The 17,655-nt window shown below is 44.3% G+C and overlaps 1 protein-coding gene across 5 annotated transcripts in view; it reads right to left on the minus strand.

Moving 5' to 3' along the window:
* Positions 1-17,655, minus strand: part of LOC139056336 (cytoskeleton-associated protein 5-like) — a 121,623-nt gene that overhangs the window by 40,801 nt on the left and 63,167 nt on the right. For all 5 annotated transcript variants that reach the window (XM_070534494.1, XM_070534493.1, XM_070534490.1 and 2 more), the window contains 6 exons: positions 16,360-16,512; positions 11,646-11,855; positions 9,611-9,746; positions 7,861-8,054; positions 6,907-7,097; positions 3,272-3,451 (listed from right to left, as the gene is read on the minus strand). In XM_070534494.1, coding sequence (XP_070390595.1) covers positions 3,272-3,451; positions 6,907-7,097; positions 7,861-8,054; positions 9,611-9,746; positions 11,646-11,855; positions 16,360-16,512 — 1,064 coding nt within the window. The remainder of the gene's footprint in view (positions 1-3,271; positions 3,452-6,906; positions 7,098-7,860; positions 8,055-9,610; positions 9,747-11,645; positions 11,856-16,359; positions 16,513-17,655) is intronic.

The raw sequence follows: 17,655 nt of genomic DNA on the forward strand, positions 1-17,655 counted from the left end.
ATCACACAGGGCTCGTTGCACTGCTCCCGGATGGTCGTTGTGCTGCTCAGCATACAGTCAACCGCATATCTTCGCTGCTGGCCTCCGTTGTCGCGATCTCACCGCTGGCAACCAGATGTTTGATCCGCACCGATGGCACCGGCTGTTGGAATATCAGCGCGGCCACCAGCTGTTGGAACCTCAGTGCTGACGCCCGTTATTGCAACTGGGTCGCAAGCCCCAAGGGTAGCGTTGGCCTGGCGGCCTGGGGCACACTGGAAGCATCCGAAGGTCCCAGCAAAGCATGAGGCGACTGCTAACAGAACAACTTGTTTATTCTAGCATCGCAAAGAGCGTGCGGTCAGGTCGACCGAAGTAGAGAGACGGGAGAGCACGTTACTCAACAGCAGAAATCGGAGCCTCTCTCCTGGCGTCCGGGGGCAGCTGCTCTTATACTCTTGGCGTCGCGGGCAAGAAGGAAGGTCACGAGATGACACCACGTGACAGCGAGGCACGGACGGACTGAAAGACATGTAGAGACAAGGAGGTGACGCATCAGCCGGGCCGGCGCCGTTCAGACCTCCTCGCTTCACACTGGGAGAGCTCCTCTCCCCGGCTGCCGCGCTTTGACAAGCGTGGGCACACACACACACACGCACACACGAAGACACGTGGCACTGAAACATGCCGGGACGCGCTCGGCGGGGATGCGTCGCGGCCACTCCGAACGGGCCAAAATGTCCGCCGCTTGGAACGAAGCCCCGGCGTCCGTTGAATCCGCGCCGGCTACAGCGCGCGTCATAGGCGAAACGTAACAACATCGTTTGCCCGGCTCTTTGCACCTCACGAGCCTGGACATCTATCTCGACATGTCAAAACGGGCACTACGCGGACACTGCAGTAGCGTGGCTGATCCCTATGCTCGTGGACGTTTCAGACTTGCGGCGAAGCATTCCGAGCATCGGCGACGCGAGTTTTACGACCAAGATTCACGCGCGGAATCCTCGGACATATGGCTAAGCCTTTCAGCACTGTTTCGGAATTCGTGACGAAGTACATCGCGCACGCGACCCTCGGACCCTTGCCTAAGCATTTTGTGCATCGGCACCTCGGACTGCTCAAGTAAGCGCATCGAGTGTCTACTCCTCGAGCACGCGACTAACCATTTTCCGCGTCGGCATTTCGCACTGTGCGAATAAGCGCATCGGGTGTCGACTCCCCGAGCCCCCGACTAGGCATTTCACGCATCGGCACCTCAGACTGTGCGGCTAGGTACTTCGTGCGTCGGCACCTCGGACTGCGCAACTAAGCACATTGCGCGTCGGCTCCTTGTATCTGCGGCTAGGCATTTCGCACATCGGCACCTCGGACGCGCAACTAAGCATATTGCACGTTCGCTCTATTATCATATTGTCACAATAGCTAGTAACAATATCTATCATACCAGACCTTCATAAAGAGAACCTCCTCATGAGCTCTGTTCACTAGGCCCCTTGGGCTGGCACAGAACCTGGCTGCAGAAGTAACTGAGGCATCATACAAAAGTACAATTCTGGAAAGCACCTAGCAGCTGCAAATCTATCACTGGCTTTCTGATCCTAAGTTCTACAGCCATGGTCAAGTAAAGATGACTTCGGAGGCTGCTGACACTCAGAGCCTTCATTCAGTAACATGATCAATTCTACAAAAAAAAAAAAACCTCACTGATTGTACTGGAGATTGCTATCAATCGGGCAGCCTGAGGGTACAGGCTGCCTGAATGTACACTGGAACTATATTCATGCCCACACAGAGTTCGATCTGCACGTCACTTTGTTTGAAACTTAGGCACCATGCTCTTTGTAGAGCAGCAGCAGCAAAGAATGCCCTACAAAAATAAAAGGGGGGGGGGGGAGAGAAGAGCACCAGACCAGAGGCCACATGCACAAGAAACCCCACATCACAAAACACCCCAAGGACTACAAATTTGATGCCTTTTAGAGAACTGACGAGAAGGTGAAACTTTGAGAGTCAAAACTGTATTTCTGCCCTTCTGCTCAGTTTCTGGAGCTGATTTCTTTGTTACCGTTTGAGATATTTTGACTCCGTTATTTTTTTTTTTCACATTCCTAGGGCTACAGTGCAGGTCGTGACATTCTCGCTTTCTTATCTTGACCCTTTGCAAGTTTACGATATGGCTATTTGTCTAGCCTGAAAGTGCGCTTGATGCGAAGGTAACATAAAATATGGCACTCCAAAAAATTTGTGTTGCAAAGAAAAAAAATGCAAAAACGTCACGACCTTCAGCACACATTTAGCTAAGCACTCAATACTTAACAAGTCTTCTATCACGTATAAGTTCCCCAGGCTCTCCAAAAAGTTAGAGGGAGAAAAATTCTGCTCAATTAAATTGAATAAAATGTTCTCAAGATATCACTCTGAAACTTTTAGGGAAGCATCAGGGAGACATTCTAAAGATTTGTGCCAATTTTCACCAAATTCCATGAAGAAATAAGGAAGTTGATTTTCAATGCCACATCCCCCCTTAAAAGCTCACCTTCTGCAAAGTTCGTCTGTGGAACGGTAGCGCTTCACACATCTCTTAAAAGCAACAAACAGGTGTACTTTAAACTTGCCTTTGTTTTCTGTACTCAATACAGGCTTACTGTACTCAATACAGCTAAACCTCAATATAATGTACTGTAACATAACTAAATGGTCAATATAACAAAGTATATAACTACTTGTCTATAGAACACTAAGCATTTAGAGCCTCGTTATAACAAAGTGTGCTTATACACGAATTCAATATAATGAAATTTCACTGTCACTGCGAAGGAATACCGAGACAATAAATGGAAACTTCTGTGGATGCAGATAGTCGAATGTTTTAATTACAAGTGGCTTCTTGCAAATGCACACCTATACTTGCATGCTGTGCAAGGGGCAGCGTCATGTTTCATGTAGTTATGTTATACTGGTGGCAGAGTTTTTAATAAAACATCACTGCTGAACTAAACATCAAAAGGTGATACTAAATGTTGATAGCAGACAAAAAGAAAATGCTATAGCAATGCCAGTGCAGTGGCAAATGTAAAGGATCAGAAGTATAAAAGCTGCAAAAAGGCTGCAGAAATGGGCTTCATAATGCAAAAAAAGAGGTGAAGCGTGCAGACAGGACACAAGAGTAGAGAAGTGGACAACATGCGGCATCTCTACTCTTGTGTCCTGTCTGCACGCCTCACCTCTTTTTTTGCATTATGAATCCTCACCAACTAGCTCAGCTTTCTGTCGTTCTAAGAAATGGGCTTACCTGCGGGGCGGCAGCTGGATGGATGGCTCAGCCAAGATGGCATCAGCATCCACCTCCTGAAGGCCCGCGACTTTGGATGGTGCCAAGGCCGCTTGCTCCAGCATGCGTTCCAAGTCCGAGCTGAGAGTTACACCAAGCGACCGCGGACGTGCCCCTGACGGAGTGCCACTCTTGGGACGTCTGCGGCGAGGTAACAAAAAGAAAAGCCACTCTTGGATACTGAAGTAGTTTGCAGCTGCACAATCTACAGTGTGGCCCCCTGTTCAAGGCCAACTGCAACAAACTTTTACTTTGGCTAAACTGGTTACAAATAGGGATAGCTTTTTAATATAAGTGCCACAAACAACCTGCCGACTCAAATTTTAGGAATTCGATTAAAACTGAAAAGTCCAGACTTCAAGAATTTGTTGTGGCTCATCACACTGGGTCTGCACACTGGGTCCGCACTGGGCATTTTATGTTGAATAATAAGTAGAGGTGTGCGAATATTCGAAAAATAGATATTCGAAAATGTTTGAATATTCGGTTGGATACGAATATTCGAATCAAATATAATATATTGCTCAGCAAACACTGTTCTTAGCATTTTTTTCTATCTAATCTAAGGATGTCGGGGCAATTTTCTGCTGAATCTTGCGATGATATTGTGCTGCTAGCGAAATTTCTCCTGTAAAGCACACTTAGCCACTAAACATTCAACTTTGCAGGAAAGTCGGTCTCTTAGCAGCAAGGGGCATGGGTTTGCAGACAGCGAGGGTGCGCTTTTAAAGTGAAGCTGTTTATGCGGATCCTGTGCCGTCGTAGTGAGCTTCATCCATAGAGCTTGAGCTCATCTCATAAGCTTCATCTGTAGAGAAGTTTCCAAGGTGAAAATTGCAAGAAGCTCCAATCGGCAGCACATACCAAAAGAGATGGTATACTTCCGAGTTTCTAAATGTGAGTGCTAGCGAAATACTCAATGCAATAGAAGTGAAGTTGGAGAGAACACTAGTGTGAGACATGCATCAGATTCCCACCAGCCTCATTGTTCACCTAAACAGTCATTGTTCCTGTGGCAGAAAGATGGAGACTAAGGCTCTGAACTGAACATGATGCTCGACGTCAAAGACGAGGCCACCAGTAGTGACCTACAAGAATAATTATCTGCATATAGAAAAAGTCGCAGAGAAATGGCAATGCAGAACGGAGTGCAAGCGGAGTGGTTGTATGCAGCTAAATGATGATCATCATTTATTTTTGCTTGGTGGTCTGTGTTCTAAACCCGAATCTTAAGAGCGGGCTGTCAAAGCATTCCAGTGTTTACCGTTCGTCTTTCTGCAAGGTGGAAAGCAAGGAAAAGATGCTGGAGACTACAAACAAATTTTTTTTAGAGCACTGTGGAAGCACTGCAGAGTACTGCTCATACATTTTGAAGGAAAGAAATGCAAGAAAAAACGTACTAACCAGCATGACATACTATCCAAAGTCACTAAAGAACTTGGCAGACTCAGCTGTAGTTGACATTTACGTAATGCAAACGATGGTGCCAATTGTTGCAGCACGAGACGCCTACGTGCACCGACCTGGTGGGGCTCCAGTGACCCAAGATCCATGTTGTAGTTTTCTTAATGCATAGTGAAAACCCTTTGAGGGTCAATGACGTAAAGATACGGTGCCGCGAACAAGTCCAAAACGGTCGATGCCGTATATTTACGGCGCCCTCTGTACATTTAAAAAGCGTGCCAAAATCCTAATTTGTTCTTTTCTATCATGTGCTGCCGCTATGTAGGAATGCAGGGAACTTTTTCCACGCGCCTCGGTTTCCACGCGCCTCTCTCGGTTTTCGTTGCGTGGGTTGTTTTAGAGCTAGTTTGCTGCTGCGCGTCTATATACTACCGCTCGCGCCAATGCGCGAGCGGGGGCGGGCAGTGGTTTGGATTTCGTTCTGCAGGCGGTTTTGGCTTGTTTCGCTTGCAAAACTTATGGCTGTCTCGTTACTAATCGCTCAAAAGGCTACCGCTTGATTCTCGCTCGTTTAGTGCTCGCAAGGGTGCGCATAGGAAGAATGCCGCCGTGCGTGCGCTTCTGTTGGTTCGTTTTTTTTTTTTGACACTTGCGACAACCAATTGCCTCTGGTTGATCATAAGATAAGGATTAGCGGACGTTTGTCACACGTTTTGCTTTTTTGACTGGCACACAACCACATAGTTTTCTTGAGTGCGCACAACTACGCAGCTCGATTACGCTATGAACGTAAATATTAGTGTAAGAGCAGGAACAGGTGAGAGTTGCAAAATATTCGCGTATGCGCATTTTCAACGCCTTGAACTATGTATATAACAATGCGTCAAATTGTTCATTCTTATAAGTTTATTTCCTTTTTTATTGTGGTTATTCATGAATGACAAGTATATATATACCAATGCAAAATATTTTTTTCTCACTTTATGGTCACCCTAGAAATATTACGGTACGTTTTTTTTTTCGAAATAAGTCCCTAAGAAGAATTGGAATCTGCAATAAAAAAAAAAAATCGACCCTCGGCGGTCGTATATGGCGGAAAAAATTGACCCTCGAAGGGTTAAGAGAGTGGCGGGAAACCAGAAAAAAGTGAGCTGATGGCAACCCCAGAATCAGACGCATATGATGCTGCCAGAGTGAGACATTATGCTCACTTTGTGCTGTCTGCAGCAGGGAATAGTGGCACGCTTGGGGTATCGCCTAGTAAAGGCATGCAGTATGCTTCCTACGGCACTATGCCATATGTGCTTTGAAACGGATCGCTGAAGATGCTTATCGCGATGGGATTGGCGGCGACAGCTGTGAATGTGGTGTGCGACTACCCAGGAGGAGATGTGGCGATTCAGGAATAGAAATCTGAGTGCGTGCCGATGTCCTCATGTGACATGGCCTGGCGGGTATTGCGGGGAAGCTGCTGCAGCAGGCAGCTATTTCTCTAGCCTTTTCTTGTTTACACAGAATCTAGCAGCTGGAATACATATAATACGACTGCAAGTTTGGCGATGTAGTAAAGGTTGGTGCCGAATAATGTGTGAATGAATGTATGAATCACCAAGGAAGTGTAAACTGTATTAGGTCATTTTTTGTGTTCCTGATTGTGAACGTTGGCACTGGGAAATCGTACGTAATGGGATCATATCAATGAGGGTCTGCTGCCGAACTTCTACACAGGGCAGGATAAAGCTGGAAAAAAAAAAATTCGGCTCCGTCGAAACAGCTATTAAGGTTTACGGAGAAATTATGGACCCGTAGCTCAGGCCAGCAGACCTCGGCCAGTACTATATTGGTCTTTCTCTTCCATCATGTACAATGGCACTGGAAGCGCTCGTTCTTGCAACATATTGCACTGAATTGTCACAGGTTAAAAGAAAAGAAAAAAATTTGAATGGCTTTGTGGAGGCTGTTTTAGATATTTCTGCAAACCAACCGTGGTTGCTGAATAGGATAGCTAGTTTCTTGGCATAGTTCATACATGGATGGATGGACCGGTGGATGCACAGACTTCGAGAGCTAAAGAACGTTTAAAAGCAGTAAGCTGTGCAAGTGATGACTTTGGTGAATTTGATATCTGTCACATCAAAGACATTCCCTCACATATTCTTTTTCAAGACATCGCCAAACCAAATGCTTCGCACCTGTGCACAACTTCCTCTGGCTCAGGCTCTGGCTCCATCATGGTGGCAGATGCAAACACAGCCGACTGCGGTCGTGGCGGTGTCGGGTTCTTGACGGGCGGGGATTCCTCAGGTGGCAACACAGTCATGCGGCGCGTGCGTGACGCCCGCTTGATGCGTTCTTCCAGCAGAGACTTGTCCTTGTCTGAAAGCTGCGCACAATTTGTTGCACCACAGTCTTAACATTGTGTACTAATAGTTAAAAGGTATCTGCATAACACATTTAGACACTATAGAAAGGAAAGGCCGGCTCGCAGAAGTCCTTTGATTTGCGATTGCAATATCTGCCCGTTATGAGCACGCAACATGTCTCCAACCTACGACTTCAACTTGGAAACATCACGATAGCGCATTTTCCTTTTTCACAACAGCAGAAAGCCAGATGCTCTGCAAAGGCAAATTTCCTGTTGAAGTGTTTTTTAAAGAGCATCCAAATTCAAGACGATGACTTAGAGCACATTCATCAAACAGCAATAATGAACCAGATAACTACAAAGGCCAAAAACTAATAAGCAAGAATTCCACAGCAAAATTCCTTTCCTCCTATAACGAGCTGAAGCATGCCATTTCACAGACCAAGTTGTGAAACTGTAAACACTAATTGAAGTGCATTTACGGAATGCATACGACAAAAAATTTCTGGTTCTGCCATCAAATAAGCGAGAGAATGCATCTGAGCGTGATGGGCAACAACCCAAAGCAGGAAAACAAAGCAACAGAACAAGACAAAGAAAGAGACAAACCTTATTTATTATTACACTCAGTGTGAGCTACAAGAGACTGCTTTGCCACGTGCTTTTACATTGTAGTTCATACTGAGTGTTATAGCACATGTCTCACTTTCTTGACATCCTGTTCACCACACTGTTTTTTTGCTAGAGTGAGAAAGCTTGGATTAGACAGACACAAACCTACCTGGCCAATGTACTTGAAGACCCCCTCCTCCTCGCGGAAGTAGGCCTGTACGACGCAATTGAGCGCTGCATTCCTCACAGCCTTGTCCCTGTCCGAAATGTGCCTAGCCACTTCCTTGAGAAGCACTGGGGGTGTGGGCTCAGAGATGGGAAGGCCGAGAACTTCGAAAAGGAAGCCCAGCTCCTTCAAGCACTCTAGAATAAAGAGGGGCAATCACCAGAAGAATCCCGCATAATTGTGAAGGCAGACGCAGAGTTTTTTTGTTCTCCAGGGTATTTCGTTCTAAGGTAAAGGGACTCTACAGAGAAACAGCAAATCAGTTTATAGACCTTCTACCGTGCTCCTGCGGTGACACGTCCATCGCTTGTCTCGGCTTGCCTCCACTGGCTCCGTTTACAATGGCAATACAATGCACCCTTCTGAGCTCATTACGCCTTGTCCATTACATTATTTTCTATGTAATCACTCAGGAATGCTGCAATCAATGCTACATTTCTTTACGCCATGCTCCAAACTTAAAACATCCATGTATTGAAAGCCCTGCAGTAGCTTACAGAAAAGAAGTAATATCGTCACTCATGTACGTTGTGGCTCATGACGAAACATTCAGCTTTGAACATTGTTACATAACATGTAAACCACTAATTCATTGATACTTTAAGAGTGCACTTTCAGTGAATGAGGCCAGACATGAGTGGAGACCTAATAATATTTACAAGTGTAAGAGAGTTTACTAAATTTATTGTGTTATCTGGCCATTGTATTTTTCTGGGTGCTTTGCCTTTGATAAACAATAATCGCAAAGTTGTTTTGTTACAGCAAAACGTTGGTTTGGGTTGGATGAATGTGACATCTTATTCTGGGGTTTTGGAGGAAAGAAACAAGGATGAAGAAAATGTGGGATGACAGTACCTACAATTAAGAAGACTCATCAGAATGCCATTAAAAAGTGGTACATCATTTTTCAATGCCTCTCCATTGCGAACACAAAACATTGACGTAAAGCTTTCAGTACAAAGATCAATGCAAGAATGCCACTGCTGCCAATCCAGGAGCTAGGAAGCAACCTTACTAAAGTGCGTACGCATACAGCATATTTAGCAGATTTTAAAACCAAATTGAGTTTAGTGTGCTCATGCTCATTATTTGAAGAGAAAATGAGATCAATGTGCCATTTTAAGATTCTGCACCAGAACAGCAGCGCTGGCACATTTTAATGCCTGAACTCTCCGTCCACTTTGTGATATCAGGCCTCACAGTGCCATTAATCACTGTTACAGCTCAAAATCATGACAATGCTTTCTTTACTGTAGAGCCTTTATATAGGCACCCTAACCCCAGAAAAAGTGTCACATGCTTAATCTACAGTGGTATGACGAGTACCTGCGAAGTTTCTTGGCAAGCTTCTGCTGAAGGCATCACTGACCTGGAAAGGACATTTCTGTTTACCATGAAGGCAGCATTACCATCAGTGCAGATATCTTGGCTTCTGATTAAATATTTAGGTGCTACACTTCAGGCCAAGTTTGTGACAAAGTGTTCAACACAGCCTTGTTCAGGAATCGCAAAGGCCCTGCAACCTACTGTAAGGAACTTGAGAGTTTTCACATAGCGCCCCCACTGGAACGCACCTAAAATAACTAGGTTTTGATTCCGCAACCTTGTTCTCAGCGTCGCTATTCGGTGGGTGCCGAGCCACCGGCACAAATGACGAGCTCTACGAGATCGAGCTGTTGAAAGGGATACGCACCTGCACGTTGGCGTGCGTTCTTGGATGACAGACCCTGCATGAGGTACTTGAACACCTTGACACCTGGGAAGACCTTGTAGATGCGTCGGAAGATATCATGCACCCCTTTGCGCACTGTGTCCTTAGGATCCCCAGCCTGCAAGAAAGGGAGGCAAGCGAAAGCCTTACAAACTGGGGCCAATGCTATTCCATTCATAATTGAACATTTGAATACTTGCATGCCCCGTGAATAGAGTTTGCTACTGTATTCATACTGTATTCTCGAAGTTTCTGTTTGAATATAAGATATAACAGCACTCATTGAAGTTTACAGGGAGACAATAAAATGAAAAGTAGTTACTGTTCAATTGTAAAAAAGCCAAAGTTTCTGCAGAGATGCATGAATTGCTAAGCAAAAGCACAGAGTACATAAAAAAAAAAATTCACACCCTTTCAGGCCATATTTTGTGCTTCCTTTCTTCAAAACTCCGCGCTTGCGACTTTCCCATAAAGAATGCTATTTCATGCTGATTACGTGCATGCAATTTGCAACTTGGAAATAGTACCAGGCGTGCAGTGTTAAAGAAAGGAGAGGCTTGCAAGAAATGACAATTATTACTTAGGGACAAGCTAGCCTTTAAAAATTGCGAACTTTTCTTGGATTAGCTGGTTTCTACTCAGCATTTTCCAGTCATTCAATAACGATGCATCACTTTTAGGCTATCCTATGGCTATTTTCATGATTTAGGCAAAACAGATTATTAATTAGACAATCTCACCACCATGTTTCCTACGCTTTAAACAATCTGGCAGTGTGCTGCTTCTATGGTTCATTATAGTCGTGGTATGCCAGGTATGATCACCTCTAATTTGTTTATATAGTTTAGAAGCTTCTCAGTTGATAAAAAAGTCCATTTGTGAACTGAATTATATCAAATAATGTCAATAAGCCTTCTTTTACTTTACTAATCCGACTTGCAATGCAACCTATATTTCCTTTTCAGAAATGAGAAAAAATTCAGTATATTCAAATTAAAATTTAATTCACAACACAAGGTCATGTTGTAGGCTCCCCTTTATTTAAAGCTTATTTTTCTCCTACATTAATAAATTCCACAATTTGAACACCTTCCCGACAAATGTTGAATTCAACATGGTTTGCACAAATGAAGTTTTCATAAAGTGGCGAAACAAGATTGAATGAAAAGTAGTAAATGGAAGAGCTCCTTTTCCGTTCATAAAACAAATCGGCCATACCTGCTTACTTCATCTCAAAAGCTGATAGCCTCAAGATATGTGATGCAGTTTCGAACTCAAGAGAAAGAGGGTGCAAAAAGAGCAAGAAAAAGATAGAAAGAAAGACTTTCTGTGCTCTTTCTCCCACTTGAATTAGGTCACTGCTTCTGTGACAAACTCGCAGCAAGTGGTATGAAAGTATTTCTAAATGTTCCCACCACACAAATACTTCACAGAGCTATTAAACTTTGTTCTCTTCAGACAAAATTCAGATAAAGATTAGCATATTGAAGATTCACAGTCCTGATCAGCACAGCAGCCATACAAAATGTGCAGCTGTACAAATATGCTGGGTGTCCAAATGTAAGTGGCCCATCTAATTCAGCTAGTTTGGCCCAAAGATGTACCAAAAATGGGATTTCCAAGAGCTGCTACACCACAGGACAAAAAATACAATTTTGCAAGCAATTCGAGCTCTTATTCAGCAGCACCAGACCCGAGATGTAATTGACTACTGCACTGTCGAAGAGAGCTTCACTAATATTGCACTCATGGATATGTAGCGACTGTCCATAACTATGTTGTCCCCGCTTCACGAAAATCCAGTTTACTTTGCCTTGCCTTGCCATGGGGGTCATTGCCCCTGCTCTTTCTTGGAACCGAAGCGGTCGCCCGTCTAGGGCGCCACCACAGCCACTCGGCAAACCTGCTTTTACTTTTGAATAAAGTCACTCGATTCTCCTTTCTCGACCTGTCAAAACGTGTACTTCTTGCCTCTGCTAAACCAAGCTGCCAACAAATAAACGATCATTTACAGCACCTTGAGGATCAGGTACGGCAGGAAGGAAGATGCCTCGAGGTCACGCATCTTATAGCCCGTGTCGTACAGCGCTGGAAACAGCGCCTGCAGGTACTCCAGAGCTCGCAGCAGAACACTTGGGTTGGTGTCAAAGAAGCGAAGAGTGAGCCACTTGAGCACAAGGTCCACATTGGCACTGGTGGCTTCCACACCACCGGAGCTGCCCAGAAACTGCACAAAAACACCCAAGAAAGACTTTAGGCTCCTTAAAACAAACAGAAAAACAGAGCCACTTATCACTTGTAGAAATCGATAAAATGATTCAGCTTATGTGATCAATTAAAATGCCTACTGATTTCAGGGTTGTATGAAGATACATTTAATGAAGCGGCCATGACACCAAAATGTCTAGCTTGAGTTATGAATTGCATATTGGAATATAAGCGTCCCACAGCTAGCTGGAAACATTTGAGCACATCCTGGGTGATATAAAATTTGTCCGATATTTATTTTATGTCACAGCTGAGCCATACAGCAGTCTGGCAACACTAAGTGGTGACGAAATGAATTGGCACTCCCAGAAACTGCCCCAGGGATGGCTCCTTTTCGCAGCTTGCGCTATTAAACAAATTACAACAAAGACATTCAATCCCGACTGGGTTCAGTCCCGATAGAAAACGCATCACCTGACACCTGTATACGTAACAATGAAGATGCACCTGCTCTTTACCATGGGTGCCGACGTGGTTGACCTGTGCAGCGCAAACGATGGCTATGTGTGGAACGGTGATTGAGTCATGTGATGCACGGTTCATGCTTTCATCGGTTACACAGAAAGGCCTTACGATAACCTACCTACTGTAAAGATGGGACAGCCCTTCTATATTTTGGAGGAAAACCGGAAGGCAAATCTTTCTATGCAATAAATGATTGCCATGAAACACGGATCCACTATTAAACTGAGAACCTCATTGGTATTCAGTACAACATCACGTCACCAGTTCTCTAGCCTCAGAGGGGAAAGTAAGCACCTGATTATACTGTATTCAAGAGACAGTATACTGATAAAGGAATATTTTCCCGACCTTCATATACTGGAACTTAGCTGTAGTCAGTGCTGGCATACTAATTTGAAGTTCCCTTTATTGAAGGGACACTAAAGGCAAATACTAAGTCGGACTAAAATGATAGATTAGCGCCCAAGAATCTCCAGGGCGTCAGTCAATATTATCACAAACAGAGCCTTAATAATTGAGAAATTGAGGTAAGTGCAGGAACTGATTAGAGACTCCCGCAGGACATTCAAGCCCTTGCAAAATGAAGAAAGCACTCCTCAGTTAAATTCCATCACTAGTACTCAACCACTTGTTGCAAGAAAACATCCTTGTATTGTATTACAAGACAAAATAAAATGCTACTTGTCCAGTTCTATTTTATTTTAAGAAAAAAGCTCACCGAAATTACCCTTGACAATAACACGGGTGGTCGAAAGGTTTCGTTTTTGCTCGACTCCGTGCCGCCCATGCTTTTGCATTTCAGTAGTTTCGTTGTGTAGTGCTGCACTGGTTTTGCTGGCTTGCGAAACTAGAATTCTCTGCTACTTGCAGTTTGTGCAACTTCTATGTGATGTCACGGGATGCCTGAATGGTCCACGCCACTTGACCAAAAAACAGATGCAGTGGCGAATCCATCACTCTGTCTTGGCTGGGTACAGCCATCTGTTGGGTGTTGTTTTACTCAATGACGGCAGCAAAGGATGGCAATGGCGTATGCAACGTCACCACTCCCCCGGTTTGGTGGTGGGAGATTTGAACTAAAGAAAAAAGGTATTCAGACCCTTCAGATACAATTTTCTCGTAAGCTTAGTCCTTTCTTGGCATGAAACAAGCATGGTGAGGTTTCTGGAATGGTATTTAAACAGTCCACGTCAACTTAGTATTTGCTTTTAGTGTCCTTTTGAGAGCAGACCATGCTGTATACAGTAAAAACCCATTAATACGTAGCTGGTGGGGAACATGGATCAGGTATACAATAGGTGATGTACCAAATAACCAACAATGGCAGATGAGCGGCTATAGACTTACTGGCTGAAAGAATGTGTTAATTCTCACTCACATACACGCAGACAAGTTTTATTTGTGAGGAAGCGGCAAGAAATCCTATTTTCACTAGCCACCGTGGTGGCCTTGCAGCGACAATGGAAACCTCAAACTCAGCAAGGCTGCAAGTCAGTTTCTCCATCAGGCTCACTTCTCTGCGAATGCCTTCACGACGGTCAACGTAGTACTAGCTGCATTGGATACGGAAGGGCCATCATCCCCGATGTCAACCATGACGGCAACATAGAAATGCTAGAAGATATGGGAGCAGGAAATGTGACATGGCTACCATGTTTTAATGTTACTATTTGTGGCGACTGCTGTATAGGAAAGGTCCATGCACCACATTTTGCCAATTAGAGGCTCGTGATCTCGTCTGATGAGAAAGATCGCTCGTCGAAGTGATTTAGAGCACTTCAAGAGTTCTTTCATGTTCGAAGGGCGGGCAGTAGCGCTGAAGTTCTGCAGTTTCTTAGCAACTCCAGGCATTGCATTCGTCAGTATCGGTAACTGAAATCGACAACTAGTATGCATTGGCGAATGCTACACCCAGGCGAAAGAGACAAAGTAACGATACCTTATATGTGTCAAAAAATTAAGTAAATACTTCGCACTATCCGTCTGGCATGTGTTAAGCAACTATGACTTAAGCGGTCAGCTATAGCATTAGGTTCAATGGCGACAGGGAGGAGGATTCATCACAACTATATTTAAACTAGAATTACTTATTAAGCGAGGACACATTAACAAGGCTTTACTGTATCGGTTTATATACACCCAAGTTACGCGACGAATTTTACAGACCTTCATATACTAGAACTGAGCTGTAATCAGTGCTGGCGTACTAAGTTGGAGTTCCCTGTATTCAGAGTAGACCATACTGTATACCTTGATCTATATGTACCCAGGTTACTGATAACTTGCTACATACTCGTTATGCAATGCTAGGAGATTCAAGCATGTGCAGAACAGTCTTTTCCTGCAAGAAATTTGTGCGAATTAAAATTTTATGATACATCTGCAGGTATTCGACTCACAATCTACTATTTGCACATCCCTAGTCATCGCTATCTAGCATCTGCATGTGCAACAGAGAATAAACGGCCAAGAAAAGGTACTGTAACGTCAGAGAGTTGCAGCTGTCACACAACTGACCTCGTTGCAAGCACGCATTTCGACTGAACAGTAACCGCCTCAATCAGTAACTAGCTGCTCAATTTTTCAGCACACATCAGAATAACAATGATAACCTCTAACAAGCACCACTGCATTATAAAAAAAAACCACACACACACATAATGCAAAAGAGAAAGCTAACGGTACATTTTCAGTCTGTCATGTTGCCATTTCTATACTCAAAATTAACAAAGCCTAATATTGTATTTACCCATGTAATGAACACACACTCCAAATTAGTTGCGAAAAATCGTTTTTTTTTTCCTTGCGTAATGAACACACCTCCAACTTTGCTACTGTGCAGCCCCGTGATCGAATGACCGTGCTCTAGTTTTTGTAGGAGACTACAATCCGACTCATGCACATGTGTTTGAAGCAAGTGCACTTAATGCTTAACGCATCCTTTCCGCCAGTGTTGGTTCAAAGGCACCTCACACATTCGAGACAGAAAAAAACATAACAGGCTCTCTGCAACATACACAGTATACGTACTTTACGCTCACGTAATAGAAAAGCATGCGCGCAGGATGCACGGCCAGGCACGGCACACGGGAGCGTTAAGTGAAGAAGGGGCAGCCAACACTTGATCGGCATAGTGGTCACAGTCGGGTACAGTGTCAAATTAGCGTGTCTGTGGATCACTTTTCTGCCTGCCTTGGGTTTCAATGTGTGTGATGGGCCTTAAGTTGAGTTATACACCTGCTGCGGGACAGAGTGTATCTGCTCACAAAACGAAAATGCTGATCAGACATCGATCAACTTTGATATGCCGATGAGCAGGACGGTCAAGGAAAGAGATGCACACAGTGTGCTTGTCGAAATGATGCGTGCTTTACCGTGACGTTTGCGATAACAACAGACGGCCGGAAGCGGCTGCAAGGATGAGCTGGGACACAATCGGAGATCGCCGACTTTGTGCGGCTGACGTGTTGGTTCTTTATTCTATGGTGGAACCACGATGTGGATGAAATGGCCAGTGACCTGATCGGCAGGTCTGGTGGTTCCGATGTGAAGTCTAGTGACGGGTTGCAAGTGGTATACCTGTATTTTTATTGCAAAGATAAGTTATCTTATGCATGTTCCAAATCATTACCATCTTACTTTTCAATTTTTACTGTTTTGAAAATGTCTCCATGAAATTTACCTCACATAATGAATGCAGCCCCAACTTTGCTTCAGTGAATTGGGAAACGAAGTGCATTCATTACGTAACTAGATACAGTACCGTAAGGGTAGGTTCTGAATCAATTTTTACCACCCAGTGTTCAGATTTATGCAAAATCCAGGCACAAGAACTATTACATGTTGGCTCCATTGAATAGTGGCCAAGAATCGATCCTCCCCCTGTAGTTCTGTGCAATGCCAAGCAGCATAACTGAATGACGACCGAGCCTCTGCAGTACACATCTAACCCCAAGGACAGCCGATGAACAAGAAAACAGAGCCATCAAAAGCCTGACCTCGAGGAGCATGCCAATGGCTTTGATGTGCATCTTGAAATCAGCACTGAAGCAATTGGCCACCAGTGAAGGGGCCCAGTTGGCCACCACCATCTGCTCCTTCAGCTGCTGGTAGAACTCCTCACGTGGAGCGCTGAAGTTCCACTTGAGCAGCTGCGACAAAAGAAAGTAAAAAAAAAAGGAAATGAGACCCTACTGAAAACATTTCCCAAATGAGAGTTCTACATCCCATACTATTTCAAAACAGGTGGCAAACAAGCACATTTACAACAGCGGCACATTTATGACAGCCGCATTACGTTTTATAGGCACTTCCATGGACACATTCAGGTGGAATCAAAGAGTGGTGCGTCCCTGTTATGGCATGGTTTTGCTTTTAAAAAGAGTTTTGGTATGAGCAGTCTTTCCACACAAGGTAACTACGCTACTAACTACACAGCAATAACTACACAGCGGAGCAGGCTTGGAATTTTTCCACTTTTATAGCATTCAGGCAAGAGCTTGTCTTCACTGTTCCATAACGAAGCTGTTTAGACATGTTGGTAAGACATGAAAAAAAAGAAAAAACTTAAGCACACAACTAGACGAGGACAGTGAAAGAAGACAGGAGACACATGAGCACTAGTGTGTCTGCCTTCTTTCACTGTCCTTGTCTGGTTGTGCACTTAAATGCTTTTTGTCACTGTTCTCATGTGGATGCATGTGTGGGTTGTACTTGGCGCCAAAAACCGATTTGTTTTACAAGTTTTCATAAACATGTCCTACGTTCTGCCAGACAGCAGCAGCACATAGCAGCCGGTTTCAGTTTGCTTCGGAAATTTGTTCTTTGTGTGCGGTCATAAATTTGCAGATGACATTGTCCTGTTCGGCAACACTGGGGACGAGTTATAACAAATGATTGAGGACCTTAACAGCGAGAGTGTAACAGTAGAGTTGAAGATTAATATGCAGAAGAAAAGAATAATGATCAATAGCCGGGCAAGGGAACAGGAGCTCAGGATCACCAGTCAGCCTCTGGAGTCTGTGAAGGAGTACATTTACCTAGGTCAATTACTCACAGGGGACCCTGATCGTGAGAACGAAGTATACAGAAGAATAAAAATGGGTTGGCGTGCACATGGCAGGCTTTGCCAGATCCTGACTGGAAGCTTACCACTATCATTGAAAAGAAAGGTGTACAGTCACTGCCTTCTACCGGTGCTGACATATGGGGCAGAGACTTCGAGACTGACAAAGAAGCTTGAGAACAAGTTAAAGACTGCGAAAAGAGCAATGGAACAAAGAATGTGAGGCATA

Source organism: Dermacentor albipictus, chromosome 2 (assembly GCF_038994185.2).
Source record: "Dermacentor albipictus isolate Rhodes 1998 colony chromosome 2, USDA_Dalb.pri_finalv2, whole genome shotgun sequence".
In the NCBI taxonomy this organism is placed as follows: Eukaryota; Metazoa; Arthropoda; class Arachnida; order Ixodida; family Ixodidae; genus Dermacentor; species Dermacentor albipictus.